Below are 21,028 nucleotides of genomic sequence, written 5' to 3' on the forward strand. Positions count from 1 at the left end.
AAAAAAAAAAAAAAAAAACAGGCATGACTCGGGCAAAGAAAACGTGCTAGGTGTTATCTATATAATGTTTGACCAGATGATAATGAAACGTGCCGTGGTTGCGCTGCGATGCAATGCAGTTTGGAAGATCGTTCCATAGACATATAGCACGTGGGAGCGGAGAAAAGTTAAAGGCGTGAGTACTGCCATAAATGCGCATGTAGTTAAGGTTATTGTGCGATCTGGTTGATGAATAAGAGGGTCGTTGCAGGTGCGATAAAGGCGACTGAGTGGCATGGATTAATTTGTGAAACAGAGATAAAAGGGCTATGTCTCGACGAGTTCTTAATGGAAGGAGAGACAGTTCCAGCTTCATTTGGGTAACGCTTGATTGAAAACTATAATTTCGTGAAATAAATCGACTAGCCCTATTTTGGATTGCTTCTAGCATGTCAATTAAGTACTTTTGGTGAGGAGACCAGATGGAAGACGCATACTCGAGCTGAGATCTAACAAAAGTTATATAGGCTTGTTTACGCACATTAGCAGTAGTGTTTTGTAAGTTGCGGCGCAGGAAACCTAATGATCGTGAAGCATTGGCAGCAATGGTGGTTATGTGAGCAGTCCAAGAAAGGTTCGGTGAGAAGTGAACGCCTAAGTATTTGTATTGAGTAGCCCGACCTAATATGTTGTTATTAATGTGGTAAGGGAAGTAAGAGTTTGCCGATTTTCGAGAAAAAGAGATTATTTTACACTTGGAAACATTTAGGGTCATTAGCCATGTTCTACATCAATCATGAATTAAATCCAGGTCACTTTGAAGTGAAATGTGGTCGTCAGTACTCTTTATGGATCGGTATACAATATAATCGTCAGCAAATATTCGTATGCGGGATGAAATGTTGCACGGCAGGTCATTTATGTAAATTAAGAAAAGTAAGGGACCAAGGACGCTCCCTTGTGGCACACCTGACGTAACATCAGAAAGAGGAGATAAGTGATTATTAATGACTGTGAACTGTTGCCGATTCGAAAGAAAATTACGGAGCCATGACAAAGGGCATCTAGTTTGAGCGCCGAAAGCTTAGATATTAAGCGACAGTGAGCGACACGATCAAATGCTTTTGCGAAATCGAGGAATGCACAATCAGATTGTAAGTTGTTGTTCATGTTCGAATGAAGGTCAGTAGTGAATTCGAATAACTGTGATTCACATGAAAAGCCTTTCCTAAAGCCATGCTGATTGGGGAAAAAGAAATGAACAGATTCCAAGTGACCGTAAATATGAGACGCAATAATGTGCTCGAGCATCTTGCAGCAGATACATGTTAGAGAAATTGGGCGATAGTTTTCACGCGCATGTTTATTGCCACTTTTGTAAACTGGTACCACTTTTGCTATTTTCCAGTCATTCGGAAGCATGCCTGTTAATAATGACTGGCGAAAGATATGAAGTAAGATGTTACTAGACGCGGATAGGGTGTTCTTTAATATTTTGGAATTAATTTCATCGACGCCACATGAAGAAGACACTTTCAGGTTAGTGATCAATCGGGTTATGCCTTCGAGAGTAATATCAATCGGAGCCATGTATGGGTAGTCAAAATCGGGCACGCAAGGAATGTAGGAACTATCTTCTCTAGTGAATACAGATGTGAAAAATGAGTTAAATGCAGTTGCGCTGTCAGCATCAGAGTAGGGAATGTTGTTGTTGTCATGTATTGAAATATCGTTACTAATGTTACGCCGACCTATTACCTTATGCACCTTCCCTTTCGGCAAACTGAAAAGAATCTATCTCAAAGCTTGATTTAGGTGGCCACTGACCCTGTGAGAAAGTTATGCATATTTCCTTTCCTAAAACTGAAAGGAGTCTATCTAAAAGAGTGATTTAGACGACCAGTGAGAAAGTTATGCACCTTTCCTTTCCGAAAACTGAAAGGAGTCTATCTCAAAGCGTGATTTAGACGACCACGGACCCAGTGAGAAAGTTATGCAACTTTCCTTTCCTAAAACATAAAGGAGTCTTCCCAAAACGTGATCTATATGACCACTCACCCAGTGAGAACGTTATGCACCTTTCCTTTCCTAAAACTGCAAGGAGTCTATCTCAAAGCGTGATTTAGACGACCATGGACCCAGTGAGAAAGTTATGCATCTTTCCTTTCCTAAAACATAAAGGAGCCTTCCTCCAAGCGTGATTTAGATCACCCCTGACCCAGTGGAAAATTTATGTACCTTTCGTTTCCTAAAATTGAGAGGAGTCTATCTCAAAGCGTGATTTAGGTGGTCACTGACCCAGTAAGATAGTTATGCACATTTCCTTTCCTAAAACTGAAAAGGGTCTATCTCAAATCGTGATTTAGGTGTCCACTGACCCAGTGAGAATGTTATTAACCTTTCCTTTCCTAAAACTGAAAGAAATATATCTAAAAGCATGATTTAGGTGGCCACTGATCCAGTGAGAAAGTTATGCACATTTCCTTTCCAAAAACTCAAGGCGGTCTATCTCAAACGTGATTTAGGTGACCACTGACGCAGTGAGAAAGTTATGCACGTTTCCATTCCGAAAACTGAAAAGGGTCTATCTAAAAGCATGATTGAACTGGCCACTGACCAAGTGAGAAAGTTATGCACCTTTCTTTTCCACAAACTGAAAGGAATCAATCTCTAAGGCTGATTTAGGTGGCCACTGGCCCAGTGAGAAAGTTATGCCTTTCCTTTCCTAAAACTGAATGGAGTCTATCTCAAAGCGCGATTTATTTGGCCACTGAGCCAGTGATAAAGTTATGCGCCTTTCTTTTCCTAAAACTGAAAGGAGTCTATCTCAAAGCGTGATTTAGGTGACCACTCACCCGGTAAGAATGTTACGTGCTTTTGCTTTTCTAAAATTGAAAGAAGTCTATATCAAAGAGTGATTTAGGTGGGCACTGACCCGGAGAGAATGTTATGCGCCTTTCCATTCCTCAAACTGAAAGTTATCTATCTGAAAGCCTGATTTAGGTGGCCACAGACCCAGTGAGAATGTTATGCAGCTTTCCTTTCTTAAAACTTGACGGACTCTGTCTGAACGCGTGATTTAGGCGGCCACTAACCCAGTGATATATTTATGCACCTTTCTATTCCGCAAACTGAAGGAATCGATCTCTAAGGTTGATTTAGGTGGCCGCCGATCCAGTGAGAAAGTTATGCGCTTTTGCTTTCCTAAAACTGAAAGGAGTCTACCTCAAAGCGTGACTCATCTCAAAGCGTAATTTAGGTGGCTGCTGACCCCGTGAAAAAGTTATGCGCCTTTGCTTTCCTAAACTGAAAGGAGTCTATCTCAAAGTGTAATTTAGGTGGCCACTGACGCAGTCAGGCACTTATGCGCCTGTCCTTTCCTAAAACTGAAATGAGTCTATCTGAAAGCGTGATTTAGCTGTCCGATGAACCAGCAAGAAAGTTATGCGCCTTTGCTTTCCTAAACTGAAAGGAGTCTATCTCAAAGTGTAATTTAGGTGGCCACTGACGCAGTCAGGAACTTATGCGCCTGTCCTTTCCTAAAACTGAAAGGAGTCTATCTGAAAGCGTGATTTAGCTGTCCGATGAACCAGCGAGAAAGTTATGCGCATTTGCTTTCCTAAACTGAAAGGAGTCTATCTCAAAGTGTAATTTAGGTGGCCACTGACGCAGTCAGGAGCTTATGCGCCTGTCCTTTCCTAAAACTGAAAGGAGTCTATCTGAAAGCGTGATTTAGCTGTCCGATGAACCAGCGAGAAAGTTATGCGCCTTTGCTTTCCTAAACTGAAAGGAGTCTATCTCAAAGTGTAATTTAGGTGGCCACTGACGCAGTCAGGAACTTATGCGCCTGTCCTTTCCTAAAACTGAAAGGAGTCTATCTGAAAGCGTGATTTAGCTGTCCGATAAACCAGCGAGAAAGTTATGCGCCTTTGCTTTCCTAAACTGAAAGGAGACTATCTCAAAGTGTAATTTAGGTGGCCACTGACGCAGTCAGGAACTTATGCGCCTGTCCTTTCCTAAAACTGAAACGAGTCTATCTGAAAGCCTGATTTAGCTGTCCGATGAACCAGCGAGAAAGTTATGCGCCTTTGCTTTCCTAAACTGAAAGGAGTCTATCTCAAAGTGTAATTTAGGTGGCCACTGACGCAGTCAGGAACTTATGCGCCTGCCCTTTCCTAAAACTGAAAGGAGTCTATCTGAAAGCGTGATTTAGCTGTCCGATGAACCAGCGAGAAAGTTATGCGCCTTTGCTTTCCTAAACCGAAAGGAGTCTATCTCAAAGTGTAATTTAGGTGGCCACTGACGCAGTCAGGAACTTATGCGCCTGTCCTTTCCTAAAACTGAAAGGAGTCTATCTGAAAGCGTGATTTAGCTGTCCGATGAACCAGCGAGAAAGTTATGCGCCTTTGCTTTCCTAAACTGAAAGGAGTCTATCTCAAAGTGTAATTTAGGTGGCCACTGACGCAGTCAGGCACTTATGCGCCTGTCCTTTCCTAAAACTGAAAGGAGTCTATCTGAAAGCGTGATTTAGCTGTCCGATGAACCAGCGAGAAAGTTATGCGCCTTTGCTTTCCTAAACTGAAAGGAGTCTATCTCAAAGTGTAATTTAGGTGGCCACTGACGCAGGAAGGAACTTATGCGCCTGTCTTTTCCTAAAACTGAAAGGAGTCTATCTGAAAGCGTGATTTAGCTGTCCGATGAACCAGCGAGAAAGTTATGCGCCTTTGCTTTCCTAAACTGAAAGGAGTCTATCTCAAAGTGTAATTTAGGTGGCCAATGACGCAGGCAGGAACTTATGCGCCTGTCCTTTCCTAAAACTGAAACGAGTCTATCTGAAAGCCTGATTTAGCTGTCCGATGAACCAGCGAGAAAGTTATGCGCCTTTGCTTTCCTAAACTGAAAGGAGTCTATCTCAAAGTGTAATTTAGGTGGCCACTGACGCAGTCAGGAACTTATGCGCCTGTCCTTTCCTAAAACTGAAAGGAGTCTATCTGAAAGCGTGATTTAGCTGTCCGATGAACCAGCGAGAAAGTTATGCGCCTTTGCTTTCCTAAACTGAAAGGAGTCTATCTCAAAGTGTAATTTAGGTGGCCACTGACGCAGTCAGGAACTTATGCGCCTGTCCTTTCCTAAAACTGAAAGGAGTCTATCTGAAAGCGTGATTAAGCTGTCCGATGAACCAGCGAGAAAGTTATGCGCCTTTGCTTTTCTAAACTGAAAGGAGTCTATCTCAAAGTGTAATTTAGGTGGCCACTGACGCAGTCAGGAACTTATGCGCCTGTCCTTTCCTAAAACTGAAAGGAGTCTATCTGAAAGCCTGATTTAGCTGTCCGATGAACCAGCGAGAAAGTTATGCGCCTTTGCTTTCCTAAACTGAAAGGAGTCTATCTCAAAGTGTAATTTAGGTGGCCACTGACGCAGTCAGGAACTTATGCGCCTGTCCTTTAATAAAACTGAAAGGAGTCTATCTGAAAGCGTGATTTAGCTGTCCGATGAACCAGCGAGAAAGTTATGCGCCTTTGCTTTCCTAAACTGAAAGGAGCCTATCTCAAAGTGTAATTTAGGTTGCCACTGACGCAGTCAGGAACTTATGCGCCTGTCCTTTCCTAAAACTGAAAGGAGTCTATCTGAAAGCGTGATTTAGCTGTCCGATGAACCAGCGAGAAAGTTATGCGCCTTTGCTTTCCTAAAACTGGAAGGAGTTTATCTCAAAGCGTAATTTAGGTGGCCGCCGACCCAGTGAGAAAGTTATGCGCCTTTGCTTTCCTAGAACTTAAAGGAGTCTATCTCAGAGCGTGATTTGGGTGGCCACTGACGCAGTCAGGAAGTTATGCGCCTGTCCTTTCCTAAACTGAAAGGAGTCTATCTCAAAGCATGATTTAGGTCGCAACAGGGTCACGTTCTGGAGTATGCTGCGGCTGCAGTGAATGCGCCATAGCTACGCTCTTATTAAGCAGCGCAAATCTGCTCTGTTCACAACGGCAGGCTTCAGCAGAATTGTGCAATCCTTTGAAATGTCCACTTGCAGCCGCTCTCGCTGATGCTCATTTTACTAAAGCTTGATCGCGTTGTCAAAGCCGAAAGTTTTGCTGGTTTGTTGTTCATGATTGAATAAAAAGACTGGCGCAACAGAATAGAACAGATGATTACAAATAGACAGGACTCTGTCGTATCGCACTCTGCAAGCCCAAGCGATCGCTGTGCCCTCTCCCCTGACGTGATAAATCTGTACTCACCCTCTTAACCTCCTTGTCCCTTTTGCCCTTTAAATACGCTAATCCAATAAACAGAGCGGTTCATTGTTTTCTTGAAACTGTAATGCGTCACTTCATTCGCCGCGACAAGAATCAAGCACGAGTGCTGGTTCTGTCTGTTTCTATTTTTGTATTGAAGTTTAATACGCTGCTTTTTTATTCAATTATGCTCGCCTGCCCCCTTCGAGATATCCTCAAAGCTCCCTTCGTAGGTGCCACTATACTCATTCCCTAATCGGGACATATTTCGTCTCTGCTGGCTTGAGGCAGGCTACGAACTCTCACCACTACTAACTAAAGGGCATTGGGAGGTTTTTGTGCTCCGATTTACGACGACTGCATACAATCAGCTGTGCTTTACTATAAATTGTTCTTGGGCTAGATGGCGCATTGTTTTGGTAATGAAAAAGGGGAACACAAAGCGAACACAAGACACATGGACAGGATAAAGTGTTGCTGACAATTGATTCTTTTATTTGAACAGAGACGTATACATGGGCACATTGCCGAAACCTCATCAGCTGTAGCAAACGTCAGAATGAAGTAAGATGCCTTACGAAACGATAATAGCAAAAGCTGTTTACAAGGGGTATCTGAGGATGTGGAAGATTGCAGGTTGAATTTACACACACACTAATGGTATAAGCAATAAACGAGGCGGCTTTTATAGGAAAGGAAACTAATCTCGGTATGGGCTTGAAAAGAGGAAAGAGACAAGAGACCAACGCAACAACAGACGGAAAAAACACACGGGAGAACACAACAAAATCCTTGCGAAAAATACAGGAAAAAGAAAGTCAAAAAGGAAAGGCACACTACTTGTCTCTCATACGCGCATCCAGCGGGGAGGACTTGCTGGGTGTCGGGCAATCACGCAGTCTCTGGGCGTTCCAGTGTCGATGCACTGTTGCCGGCGTTTCACCCGTTGGCCTTCAACGCTACCGCAGCGTCAGCGTCTGTGGGCTCCCAGGGGGTGGTGGTGGTGAAAACATTTATTACGAATGAACAGGAGGTATGTTTGGATCAGCCCTTAAGGGACCGATCCTTACAAACACTAGGTGGAGGTCCCTAGTATGGGACCGCAGTGGCGGTTGCCGCCGCCCGGGCGCGCCCGACTAAGGCTTGTTGGGCCTGTAAGTCGTGGCAGCCGAGCAGGGACGCCTCCCAGTCCTCCCAGGTTGGGTTGGGGATGGGGGGGAATAGCGGGGTTGGAGGGGCAGGCCCACACCATGTGATAGGTGTCAGAAGACACTGCACTACAGTGTGGGCAGCTGCCGCTATAGGAGGGGTCAAAATGTTTTAGCGCTGCCGGGCACAGCAAAGTATTGGTGAGAAGGCGGAGAAGGAGCCGCTCATCCGCCTTCTTCAGGCCTTTACATGGGCTAGGGTAAAGGCGATGACAATTTTGATAATATGTTGTAATATCTTTGAATGTATAGACCGGATTAAAATCGGGTTCCTGATCGGATGGGGAGGAGGAAACAGCCCGGTGAGAGAGCGCGCGGGCGGCTGCGTCTGCTGCCTCGTTTCCTGCCAACCCCTGATGAGCAGGGGCCCATATGAGGTAACGGTGTGCGGGGTCCGTATCCCGTATGCAATTTTGGTATATTCGATAGGCTAGGAAGGGAGTGCAGCCTTGTTCGACGTTCCGACAGGCCCCACGCGAGTCGGTGATTATGTATTTTGAATTGGAATGTGAGGCCGCGAGAGCGATCGCGACCTCTTCTGCTTGTGTTGCACTGCGGGCTCTGAAAGTTAGGCCGTTAACTGTGTTGCTGTTGTGAACTACCGCGGCCGTGTACCATCCCCCGTGGTGAGGGCCGGAGGCGTCCACGTAATATACACCTGTTTTGTTGCCATAATATCGGGCTATTCCGCTCGTGCCAGGCGCCGACCATTATGGTCTTCATGTGACATGTTTGCTGGAAGAGGCCGCACGTGGAGGGCACGTCTCCACAGTTCCGGGATGCGAAACCTGTCTTCCATTGGAGGGGTGTGTTGGATATGGAGTCGAGCAAGAAGGCGGCGACCCGACTCCGTTAGCGACAAGCGCGTGTACTGGTTTGTAAGGTGCGCCTCCCGGAGTTCCCGGAAAGTATTCACCACCCCAAGAGCCATAAGCCGGCTGTTTGAAGTAGTGATGGGGAGGTCAAGGGCACGTTTAACAATTTTGCGAAGGATGACCTCAAGGGCGTCCTCCTCTTGTTTCCGTAGGTGGAGATAAGGAGTCGAATAGAGAATTCGACTGGTTACAAAGGCGTTTGCCAGCCGCAAGGCATCCTTACTTCGTAACCCTCCGCGTTTGTTGGAAACCCGGCGGACCATGCGGCCCACCTGGTCCCCCACCTTACGGAGTTTGGCCAATGTAGTGTCTGGCCGCCTGTGTTTGTGGATGTAGAGTCAGAGTACCCGTATCTCATCACTTTCGCGTATGGGACCACTCTCAAGAGAGAGAGATATTTTAGTTGTGCACTTCTGTGAGGGGCGGAGGTGCACAAATTCCGATTTTTGAGGGGAACATTGAAGACCGCAGTGGCGGGCGTAGCGGTCTACTATCGTCGCCGCTGTTTGCAGGCTGGTTTCAATGTCTCCTGTGCTGCCCTGCGTGGCCCACAGAGTGATGTCATCGGCGTACAGGGCGTGCTGCACGCCGGCGACACCACTCAGCTGGGCCGGCACGTGCATCATGGCCAGATTGAAGAGCAGCGGGGAAAGTACCGCGCCTTGAGGGGTTCTCCGCGTGCCGAGTAGGTAAGGACCATGGTCTCTATCTTGAATTCGAATGTAGGATTGACGATCTATTAAAAATTGGCTTATGTATTGGAATGTATTGAGGCCACAGTCGGTGTGACTTAGGTTAGTGAGTATGATCTCATGTGTTACATTGTCAAATGCCCCTTTAAGATCCAAGGCGAGTACTACCCGGTCATTATGGGGGCATTCGAGGGGGTCAAGGACTTCCCGATTGAGTTGCAGGAGGACATCCTGTGCGGATCTGTGTGGGCGGAATCCGAACATGGTGCTCGCAAAGACTTGTTTGTTTTCAAGATATGTAGATAACCGATCCCGCACCATCGTCTCCATTAGTTTGCCCACACATGAGGTGAGAGAGATGGGGCGCAGGTTATCTGTGTCAATTGGTTTGCCAGCTTTACGAATAAAAGTGACCAAAGCCGTTTTCCATTCGATTGGCAGGGGGGTGTCACCGCGCCAAATCGCATTGACGTATTCCAGGAGGGACTGGTATGCCAAGTCGGGCAGGTTCGTCAAAAGCTTGACGGTGACCTTATCCCGTCCTGGCGCAGTGCCCCGTTTCATTTTGGCGAGAGCCGCCCGCAGATCATGGAGCTGGAAAGGTTGATCCAGCTCCGTGTTCTCTCTGCCTGCGTAAGAGTACGCAGATCCACGGGGGTCTTGGGCTGTACACAGATACTGGTCCCGAAGTTTCTGTGCCAGTTGAGTCGTGTTGCCAGAAAAAGCGTGCAGGGCTCGGTGCAAATGTTTTTGTGTTTCGGTTCGTGTTTGTGTTGGGTCGATTAGGGCTCGAAAGAGATGCCACGTGTTTCGGCTGGACATTTGTCGCGCGGCCGTGTTGCATCTATCTACCCAGTTGGAGTCGGGGAGTTGGGCCGCGTACTCTGCCGCTTTCTGGGTAAGCTCGGCAATTCGAGCTTTAAGCTTTCTATTGTGTTTCTGCCGTCGCCAACGGCGGACGAGGTTGCGAAGGGCTTCCCAGAGGTGTAGAAGGTGGTTATCCACGTCCGTGACCGCCTCTGAGAGCTGGATGTGTGTTTCATGCGAGGAAAGGTGTGCCAGCAGCTGTTGGGACCATGCTGTGTAGCCTTGCGCGGAAATGGGTGTATTATCAAGTGAGTTAAAATTTTGCCTGAATTTCGTCCAATCTGGGATATGGGCTTGTGTTCTGGGACGCTTGAGGGGGCGTGTGCTTAGTGTAGTGTTAATGATGCAGTGGTCGCTACCGAGGGTCTCCTCGGTGTTGAGCCAGTCTGCGTGTCGTATGTTGCGAGTGAAGGTTAAGTCCGGACACGTATCCCGTGTCACGGAATTTCCTAGCCGGGTTGGGTGGACAGGGTCCGTGTGCAGGGTGAGGCCCAACGTAGACGCTAGCTCCGCCAGCTTACGCCCGCGCGACTCCTCCTTGCGATACCCCCACTGCTGACTGGGAGCGTTAAAGTCGCCCACAATCAGCAGGGGATCGCGGCCCGCTACTCTTAGCGCGCGGCTAAAGAGGTCCGCAAAAGTCACTCGCTTTAGTTTGGGAGAGCAGTACACGTTGAGTATATGCAACGGTGGGTCCCTGCGGCGGACTGCTAGGAGGGTCACCATTACATAAGAGTACTCTAGTTGTAGGTCGAGATCCACTAGGTTGGCTGTGTAGTCTTCGTGAACGAGAAGACAAGACGCGGGATCCTGTTGGAACGTCGTGTAATTTGAAATTGTGGCGCCCAGGCCTGGCTCTTGGAGGGCAACCACGGCTGGTAAGGACTCGAAAGTTTCAAGGTAGAGGCGGAAATTGGCCCGCTTAGTGCGGTCCTTAAAGCCTCTACAGTTCCACTGTGTTATTGAAGTTGACATGGCCGAATTGGATATGGCGGAACTCCTTTGATTAAGGTGTCTCGCCATGATTTAAAATTCTTGGGGGGGAGGAGGAGGGATTGGCTGCCTCAGAGCCAGCTACTTGCGCCATCAAGGGGGTGATGACGGAAGGAGCGGGGCAGCTGTCCTCATTGTCCGAATCAATAATCAGACGGTTGAATTTTGAAGGGCGGGATACGTCCCTAATGGGTCCCGTCCGACGGAGGAGGCGGGGGTTGTCCGAGATGTGTTTTGAGAACACCGCGGGGACGGCAGATTTGACCTTTGTCAAGATCTGGTCCATGGCGGTCTCGATCATGTATCGCAATTTAGAGGTTAAGCGCTCCTCCATCGCAGAGATGGCTGTCACGAGGGCAGGCGAGATCTCCGCGTCGCTCTCCATTGCGTCCGAGTTCTGCGGGCTCGGTGCGGCAGACGCCAATTTTGACTCTAAATTTTGAAGTTTGTTGAGCAAAAGCTCATTCTGTGCCCGTAGCACGTTTATCTGTTTTTTGTACTCCGCGTCGAGTGCGGAGACGGTTACGGGGGAGGGTGAGGGATGGGAGGAAGAGGAGGCGATCTCAGCCCAGCTGCTCACCTGTTTGTCGTGTTGAGGCGCTGATGCCCGGGCGTCGGCAGCGCCAATTGTCTTGAGGGCCGGGAAGTGGCCAGTGTCTCTGCCGCTGGGCGGTGGAGGCGCCGTCTTCTTCCCGGCCGCTGGCTTCACCGACGGTGAAGAAGGTGATGATGTCTTGTGGTTGGTGCCGTGAGCACCACGCGGCGTTCCGCCACCGGCACCTGGTTTTGAATGACTTGGCTGCTTGCCAGGTCTCTGGTTTTTTGGCACCTCTGGGCCATACACCTTGAGCTGCCGGAATTTTCCCGTGCAGTCGCGGGAGTTGGTAGCGTGGGCTTGCCCACAGACTGCACAGGACAGAGTACATTCATGCGGCGCCTTGACTCCGTCGACGGTCGGCGCCGTTTGGCCACACAGGCCGCACTTTTCATCCGGGCAGGGGCAGGTGTCTGCTCGGTGGCCCACAGTGCCACACCGCACGCAGGCCGGAATGGTTCTCTTGTACGCACGCACAAGGGTCACCTCAGAGTTATAGTGCACATATCGCGGCACCACTTTTCCCACGAAGGTGAGCGACGCGACGTCGGATTTGCCAAGCTTGCGGATATCGGCAAGCTCTCCAGCACGCCACTGGATCTTGTTTTGGAGGGACTCACTGGTCTCGTGCTTGGCCACGGTGATGACGCCGCGGCACACGTCTCCAGTGAGTTTCAACTGGCCGTACATAGAGAGCTGGCCCTTCGGTGATGTTAGTTGAAAATCCCGCAGAAGCTTGTCCGCGACGTGCGGCTCTCTGGTGCCTGCGACGATGAGGTTCTGCTCCCATGTGGGGAGCAGGCTGAGGGATGCTGCGGCCTTGGCGCCCAGGTAGGCCGCGAACGCTGCTCCCAGCTCGCCATGTTGGTAGACATCCCTCAGAGCGACGGTCACCCGGGGCTTCAGGATGATCACGATGTCTTCTGGATGAAGACGCGGCAGTGGCTTTGGTTTCCAAGAGGGTCCCGTCTTAGACTGGGCCCCTCCGTGAAGCGCTGCAGCGCGCGCAGCAGCGTTGTCCCGTGTTGAACGGCCTGCCGACGTGGCGTCCGCTTTCTTAGAGGGGGCGTCCCGCTTATGGGAGCGGCGTTCCACTAGTTTGAAGAGCCTCGGGTTCTCGATGGGCGCGGAATCCGGACTCTCAGGCGTTGGAGCTGAGGGAACCTCGGACCAGGCCATGGCGTCCGGGTCGTAGCCGCGTTGTACTTTTTGGGCAGCCATCTTGACACGGGTGGGCGACTCACTCACGGCCGAGCGTCGGCGTAGGCGTTAGGCCTAGCGCCGTCGCCACGAAACGCAAGTGAGGATCGGCCCTAAAATGCGTAAATGTTGCCCCACCTGTGTGTGACTGGTGTCCACAGGTAGCTGTCGACTTCGCGAAGACAGACGCGGCTGCGTTGACGGTGTTCCGGCCGAGGAACCGTGGCTCCAGCCAAAGATTGGCGGAGACGATGCGCTGTACGTCCACTCGCTCCGCGCGCTCACAGCGGCGGCCGGGCTCCCAGCACGGTTCCGAGGTCTGGTTCCCGGGTACGCCACGTAGGCGCCAGAGGCGGCCTGTGTGGAGCAGCTGACGGATGGACGGAGAATAGTGGCGGCTGGGCCTGGTGGTTGAGGCTCTCGACGACGGTTGTCCGGGTCTGGTGGCCCGGACGTCTCCGGCTGAGGCTCAAGCCCGGAACTCGGGGAGCCAGCAAAACTCGTTCACGTCCGTCGCCCACTGCGCTCTTCTCTTCTCTGCCACGTAATCCCCTTCCACCTGTCCCGGCGGACCCCTCCGCACGCGCTCCTCGTGCTTTTTCCTCTTCTGCCTCACAATCGACGCTGGGTGGCGCTATCTCCTTACAGAAGGCCCCCTCTTCGGATGTTTTTTTCTCCAAGGGAAAGGGGGACGCTACATGGCGGTTCAAGCAAGCGGACGCGCGTCGCATCGGTTCCGCAGATTTTGACCAAATTCAATTTTTTCAATTCAAAACTTTATTTCCAACGATTCGTTGGGGGTCATGAGGCAAAAAAGCTGCCATTGGCAGCTTGAGGGTGCCTGATGCCCGTACAAGGCAGCAGCATATAGCCAACACAAAATCTGAACACTTTCACATAAATTGACTCATCGAAACACATTCCAAACACATCAAAACACAGCACAAGAAAGTATACAGTACTAAAAACATAAAGGCAATGAAAATACATCGAATACGATTAGCTGCACAAAAACTGGGATGAGAAAAAAATTTCACGTGCCTGTTTTCTATTACATGCGCTTAAGTGAAAATTTGCTGACAGTAATTTGTTAAGCAAGCACGGCAAGTTGTGCGTGAGCGACTGTAGCATATAATTTGTGCGTCTGCGCGGTATCAGCCATGTCTCAGATCCACGGGTGCGACAATCACTTTTCTGTTTCTGCAAATGCGAAAGGAATTTTATGAGGCTCTTAAACTTTTCGTCGGAAAATAACTTTTCACCGGACCAAATCATTCTCGCCACCGGATTTTTTTCGGAACGGAAAGATATCAAGTGCTGGATCCCCAGGATAGAAATTTCAAGCAGTAGGACCAGTTTCCAGCTTTCTACCAGACTTGAAGGTTATAAAGCGGGCGCCGGCCCGCTAACCCTAACGGGCCACCCAGCTCGACATCGTGAGTGCATGGGCCGCTAACCTTGTCGACGACGCCGACGCCTAGCATCGACGCCGTTTCAACGACGGACCACATGGCGGGGCCCAGCCAAGACAACGATGTGCCATTACAATCACCAAACGTCCTTCTCAACGAATTCCAAGAGATGGATGAAGACGACTTCGGAGACGCCGACTTGGGAAGTGAGGACGAGATCCCGTCCGACTCCTCGTCGAAGCCAGCCGGGTACAACAACGATGCCAGCTGGGAGCTTGCACAATCCAAGCGCCAGAGAAAACTTCAAAGGCGAAAAGAACGCAAAGGCACGGGAACCGGCCCAGCCGCCAAACCTCACGATGGAAAATTACCGGGTGATGCGACCGGCCGCAACAAGAATGGATCAAGGGAGCACAGCAGGCCTAGGCGAAGAATGCCGCCACTCCCCAGAAGCGACTACAAGATCATTATTCGACCTAAGAAAGGACTCATGGTGAAGTCCCTCACCACCCACCAAGTAGCGCGCGCCATTGTCATGGCGTGCGGCCAGCAATGCAAGGACGAGGACCTACTTGTAAGGCTTCGCACCGGATCCAATATCATTATCGTTAGCACCCCGCACGAGCAAACGGCTCAGCTAGTGCGGCACATTACCCGCCTCAAATTCGACGGATAGACTTATGATGTAAACACTTACGTGGCAGCACCGGAAGACGTCCTGCGCGGCGTGATCCACGGTGTAGACCCAGGTACCCCTCCTGAAGAACTCAAAGCACACTTACGAGTCAGAACTCAAGGAGTCACCATACTTCAGGCAAGGATGCTCGGAAAATGCAAGACGGCAGTGCTCACGTTCGACGGCCCAGTCTTGCCGAAATTTGTCATTTATTACGCAGGAGAACTACCATGCTACCAGTACCGCCCCACTAGGCAAGTGTGTTACGTCTGCTTCCAGCAAGGACACCGCTCCGACGTCTGCCCCACACCGAACATTATTGTGTGCGGACTGTGCGGAGTTTCGAACCCGCCCGACGACCACGAGTGCGCGCCCAAGTGCATAATCTGTGGCGAGGCACACCGGACCGGATCCATGGAGTGCCGAGAGAGATTGAAAAAAGCGAGGCCAAAACCCACAGGAGAAAGAGGACGGAGCGACCAACGCGGGCGACCACCCAAGCGATGGCTCAGCTCAGAGGGAGAGACATCGAGGAGCCGATCGAGGTCCAACTCCTTCCCGCCTCTACCACCAGCCGGCCCACAGGAGGGGGAGAAGCAAGAGAAAAAGAAAAAGAAGAAGCCTTCTCAGACAAGCGGCAGCAAGGTGAGCTGGGCTTCTACCACTGCTTCGCACTCGGTAGGAAAGGGTAGTGACATAAACAACACAAACAACAAAGACAGTCGCGTCCCAGAACCGAAGGACGCGAACAGCGATGCGCTCAGACGCGAGCTAGAACTCGCTCGAATCAAACAAAACGAGCTCGAACGCAAAGTTAAGGAACTCACAAAAACACTAAATGAACAACAGCGGGAACTCGACACGACTAGAGCCCTTCCAAAACGACAACCAACAGGCATCGAACGAAGGAGACCTTCAAACACGAATGCAACAGATGATGCAGCAGATGATGCAGGATATGATGCAGCAAATCCAGTCGCAAATGAAACAGATGAAAGTACAATTCCAAGGGCAGATCTCAGAGATCAGAAGCGCTTTTAGAAAACAAAAACATACCGAAAACATTAGGGAAAGGGCGTACAACCGTCCAACGCTAACAGCTGTCGCAAACGAACAAGGCAACAGCAGTAACGCGTAAACATGATCAGTACGTATCGGCAAGAACAAGAACACTTAGATATTTGGCAATGGAACTGCAGAGGCTACCACAAAAAGCAGGCCCTCTTAAAACAATATATAAACACACAACTCACACCTCCTGATGTAATTGCGCTCCAAGAGACTGGAATCAAGCCGACCTTACAAGGGTACGAGGTTTACGAGAGTCAAAACGAAGGTAAAGCGGCCGTCCTAGTCAGCAAAACCATTACCGCCACGATACCACGATACCATCGCCGACACCGACATTGAACACGCGCTTGTTGAACTCATTCCGAAGAAGCGAAAGGGACGCAGCACGTTCTTACTGAATGTGTACAGCCCGCCGAGACAAAGAAAAGCCAAACTCTTCGAACTGTTTTATGGAGCGCACAAACTGGCAAAAGAAAATGCGCTCATCATCGTAGGAGGTTTCAACGCCATGGACAGGAGTTGGGGATACCAGAAACAAGACATCAAGGAAAGAACATTAGTGGAAGTAGCGGAATGCTTTGGCTGCAGTCTAATCACAGATCCTGCGACCCCCACGAGAATCGGAAAATAGCGTGAGCACGGACACATGCCCGGACCTCACCTTCGTAAGGAAGAGCAGGGAGTCACAGTGGGAAAACATGATGGAAAATCTAGGCAGCGATCACTTTATCCTCCGGACACGAATAGCATCCGACACCATAAGACGCCAGATCGGACAGGCGAAAATCACTGACTGGAACGCGTTTCGCGGGGCTTGCAACAAATCTGAAGGCGGTACCCAATCACTGGAGGAATGGAGCGGCATGCTGAGAGAAACGCGACAACGATGCACAAAACGTCTAAGGAGAACGACAGCAACGCCCGAAGTAGACGCCCACCTCCTCAGGCTATGGGAAACGAGACGCAGTCTCACCAAAAGATGGCGGAAGCAAAAACAGAACAGGAAACTAAAACTAAAGATAGCAGAAATTACGGCAAAGGCGGAAGAATACGCTATGCAACTCGCGAAACAAAATTGGGAACAACTCAGCGACTCGCTTAGGGGAACTCTAGGCACAGCCAGAACCTGGAATCTCTTAAGAGCACTAATCGATCCGACCAAAATAAAATCAGAAAACAATAAAGCCATCCACAGATTCATCCACTCCTTCTAGGGATCAGACATCGCCCTACTGGAGAAAGCGCGAGAAAAATGTTTTGGCGATCACAATCCCCAGCGATACCAAGGAACGTATCGAGGAGCCGAAAACGAGAAACTCGACCGCCCCATAACTGTGGAAGAGGTTTACGCGGCCATAAGAAACACCACCAGAAACACGGCAGCCGGAGCGGACAGAATCGATAACGCCCTAATCCGCAACCTGAACGACGACCTCATACAAGAGCTCGTCAGCTTTCTTAACAAACATTGGGAGGCGGAGACGGTTCCCGAAAATTGGAAACACGCCGAAGTAATAATGATACCTAAACCTGGTAAAAAGCTACAAATTGAAAACCTCAGGCCCATATCACTCACGTCGTGCCTTGGCAAGCTTTACGAACGGGTTGTAACTTTAAGACTTCAAAATTACATGGAAGATAACGACTGTGTACCACATACCATGTTCGGCTTCAGAGCGAAGCTCACGACGCAGGACGTTCTCCTCCAAATACAAGATGTCCTGCGAAACGTACCTCGGAGGAGAGAAAATGTCAAAATGGCCCTGGACATCAAGGGGGCATTCGATAACGTCAGCCACGAAGCGACCCTTACGGGCCTAGACAACCTGGATTGCGGACGCAGAATCCACGGCTTCGTCAAAACCTTCCTGTCCGATAGAACTGCCACCATCGGCATAGGAGACCTTCGATCGGACAAAATTCGCACTCCAAACAAGGAAACACCCCAAGGGTCAGTTATCTCACCCCTACTCTTCAACATAGCTATGATAGGCCTAGCTCGAAAACTAGAGAACATCGAAGGCATCAGGCATGCAATGTATGCTGACGATATAACAGTCTGGACAAACACGGGCTGTCTCGGAGAGAAGGAAGAAAGGCTACAGCAAGCGGCCTCTTGTGTAGAGCAATACCTCGCAGAAAGAGGACTCGCATGCTCGACCGAGAAATCGGAACTGCTGAGAGTCTGGAGAGGCAAGCAAAACCGGACCGTCCCAACCAACGAGGACCTAAAACTCAACGTCTACCTAGAAGGGACGCCAGTACCCGAAAAGACAACAATAAGAATTTTGGGCATGTGGGTTCAATCCAACCAGCGCAGTACTCCCACTTTTACATTACTGAAAGCAGCAACGCTACAAGTCGCACGCATGATCACCCGCATCACCAACAGGCGACATGGCATGCGTGAAGAGGACACACTAAAACTAGTAAGAAGCCTAGTAGTTAGTCGAATCACGTACAGCCTACCCTACCAGTGCCTCAACAAAAACGAAATACAACAAGCGGATGCCCTGCTACGCAAAGCGTATAAGACAGCGCTCCGACTACCACGCTACACGTCTACAGAAAAACTCATGGCACTGGGATTACATAACACCTTTGAGGAGCTACGAGAGGCGCAGCTTGAGTCGCAAAAACTCAGGCTGTTGCAAACAACGACTGGAAGAGCGCTCCTGCAGAGGCTCGGATACCGCGAGCAGATGCGAGAAATGTCGAGGACGGCAACGATCCCCGACGAGCTTCGCAAGACCCTCAAGGTAGCTCCAATACCAAAAAAACATGGATCCCAACCTCCATCGAGGCAGAAGAGAAGCGAGGGCCGAATTCATTGAGGAAACATACCCTCCTCAAGCCACGACCGTGTATACAGACGCGTCTTGGAGAGGAGGAGATACAAAATCGCTGTAGCGGCGGTGGTCGATTCGTCTTTACGCGAAATGACCAGCGCGTCTCTCCGAGGCTGCACAGCTGCAGAGTCCGAGGAAGTAGCCGTTGCTATAGCGGTGGCGGAGGGCTATAGAACCGGGCGGTCACTAACAATACTCACGGACTCTCAAACAGCCTGCCGAAATTACATGAATGGCAGGATTGGTCGTCACGCGCTCCGTATACACCTCGCAGCGAGCGACAGAATTAAAAACCAGAAAGAACAAAACGACAAGATCCCACACAAAATTGTGTGGGTACCGGGGCACACGGGGGTGGCAGGGAACGAAGAGGCCGACAGGATAGCTCGAGGATACATTACTTTCCGAGCATCCGACGAGACCGCCGAACTCACGCCAGCACCCAGGGAATATTCGGCCATACTACAAAACTATAGAGGCAGAAGAATGCGATATCCCCCACCGCACAAATCTCTCACCAGAGAGGAAGCTGTCACTTGGAGACAATTACAAACAGGCTCTTTCCCAAACCTACATATACTAAACAAAATGCACCCTACGATATACACGGACAAATGTCCCTGGTGCGACGAAAAACCTACTCTATACCACATCACATGGGCCTGCCAAAACATGCACGTGGTCCCCAAAATACAAAACCCTAGTGCGGAGCAGTGGGAGACTGATGTCCAGCGACCGCTGTGAAGACCAACAAGGTCTGGTGCAGCGAGCTCAACGGGCGGCAGTGGCCATCGGAGCCCTGGACTGAGGGCAACCGACCACTGATTAGAGGCGGACGACTTCGACAGAGAAGGCTCCTGGGGGTAGGAGCAAGACGTCTCTGAAGATGCCCCCAAACCGCAGGAAAAACCATTAGTGTAAATAAAGTTTTCCCTTCCTTCCTTCCTTCCTTCCTTCCTTCCTTCCTTCCTTCCTTCCTTCCTTCCTTCCTTCCTCCCTTCCTTCCTTCCTTCCTTCCTTCCTTCCTTCCTTCCTTCCTTCCTTCCTTCCTTCCTTCCTTCCTTCCTTCCTTCCTTCCTTCCTTCCTTCCTTCCTTCCTTCCTTCCTTCCTTCCTTCCTTCCTTCCTTCCTTCCTTCCTTCCTTCCTTCCTTCCTTCCTTCCTTCCTTCCTTCCTTCCTTCCTTCCTTCCTTCCTTCCTTCCAAGGGAAAGAACTCATCTGCTATGTGACGGAGAGCTCTTTTTTGTAAAAGAAGGAGTTTGTTGATGTTCGTTAGTGGTGTAGTTCCCCATACAAGATTACAATAGTTTAGGTGAGGATTAAAAATAGCATTATAAAGTAGCAGCTTTATTTTGAGTGGAAGAACTTGTCTAAATCGGCAAAGTATCCCGCAAGCCCTGGCCAGACATTTAATCACACAGCCTACATGGATATCCCAGATCAAGTTCTCGTGAAAGGTGACACCGAGCGTTTTCACTTCCTTTGTTATTTCTATCTTCTCAGATCCTAAATAGAGATTAAGATTACGGTCAACAAATTTTTGTGAAGGCGAGAAAATGACAGCCTTTTTTTTTATTGTTTATTGCTAAAGAATTAATTTTGCTCCATTCTGACAATTTATTCAGGGTAATATTTCCAAATTTCTCGAGTTCTGTCGTATCGTCACATTGAATGAAAAAGCTCGTGTCATCTGCATAAATTACCAAAGAGGCTTCTGGGGATACCCGTGTTATATCATTAATGTATATATTGAAGAGTACCGGTCCGAGGACACTGCCCTGTGGTACTCCGCATGTTATGCTTCGTAATGTGGACTGCTCTTCTCCGATAGAAACGCATTGTTTTCTGTTTTCTAAATAAGATCTTAGGAGAGCAAGGACAATGCCACGAAAACCGTAGTGCTCTAATTTAGCGAAAAGAGTTTGATGATTAATTCTGTCGAAAGCCTTTGAAAAGTCAACGTAAACACCTAATGTTATTTTTCTTTCTTCGAATCCTTTGATAATGAAATCTTTTTGGGTTAGAAGAGCCAGTTCCGTAGACATATTTTGGCGGAAACCAAACTGGCGCTCCGACAAAACATTATGCTTATTACAAAATGACATAATCCTTTTACAGATGACTTTTTCAAATCCCTTTGAGATAACTGGCAGCACCGAAACTGGGCGGTAGTTCGAAAGCTCATTTTTGTTTCCAGATTTGTACAGGACAGTCACTTTAGCCCTCTGCATGTTCAATGGAAAGACACCAGTGGCCAGACACACATTGAAAATATGGGCAATAACGTCTACCAGGAGGTCGACAACAAACTTAATAGGCCTGATTTCCAGCCCATCTATATCTCGTGCTTTGCTGTTTTTGCAGGACATAAAAACTGA

General features: G+C 49.3%; 1 protein-coding gene across 1 annotated transcript in view; it reads left to right on the plus strand.

Moving 5' to 3' along the window:
* The first annotated feature begins 1,499 nt into the window (after window positions 1-1,499).
* Window positions 1,500-21,028, plus strand: part of LOC149345492 (uncharacterized) — a 63,663-nt gene continuing 44,134 nt past the window's right edge. Inside the window, exons 1-3 of the mRNA XM_089586092.1 lie at window positions 1,500-1,518; window positions 18,772-18,887; window positions 19,113-19,310. Of these exons, the coding sequence (XP_089442218.1) occupies window positions 1,500-1,518; window positions 18,772-18,887; window positions 19,113-19,310 (333 nt within the window). The remainder of the gene's footprint in view (window positions 1,519-18,771; window positions 18,888-19,112; window positions 19,311-21,028) is intronic.

The sequence above is a fragment of the Amblyomma mixtum genome, chromosome 4 (assembly GCF_055824585.1).
Source record: "Amblyomma mixtum isolate Tamu chromosome 4, ASM5582458v1, whole genome shotgun sequence".
Lineage (NCBI taxonomy): Eukaryota > Metazoa > Arthropoda > Arachnida > Ixodida > Ixodidae > Amblyomma > Amblyomma mixtum.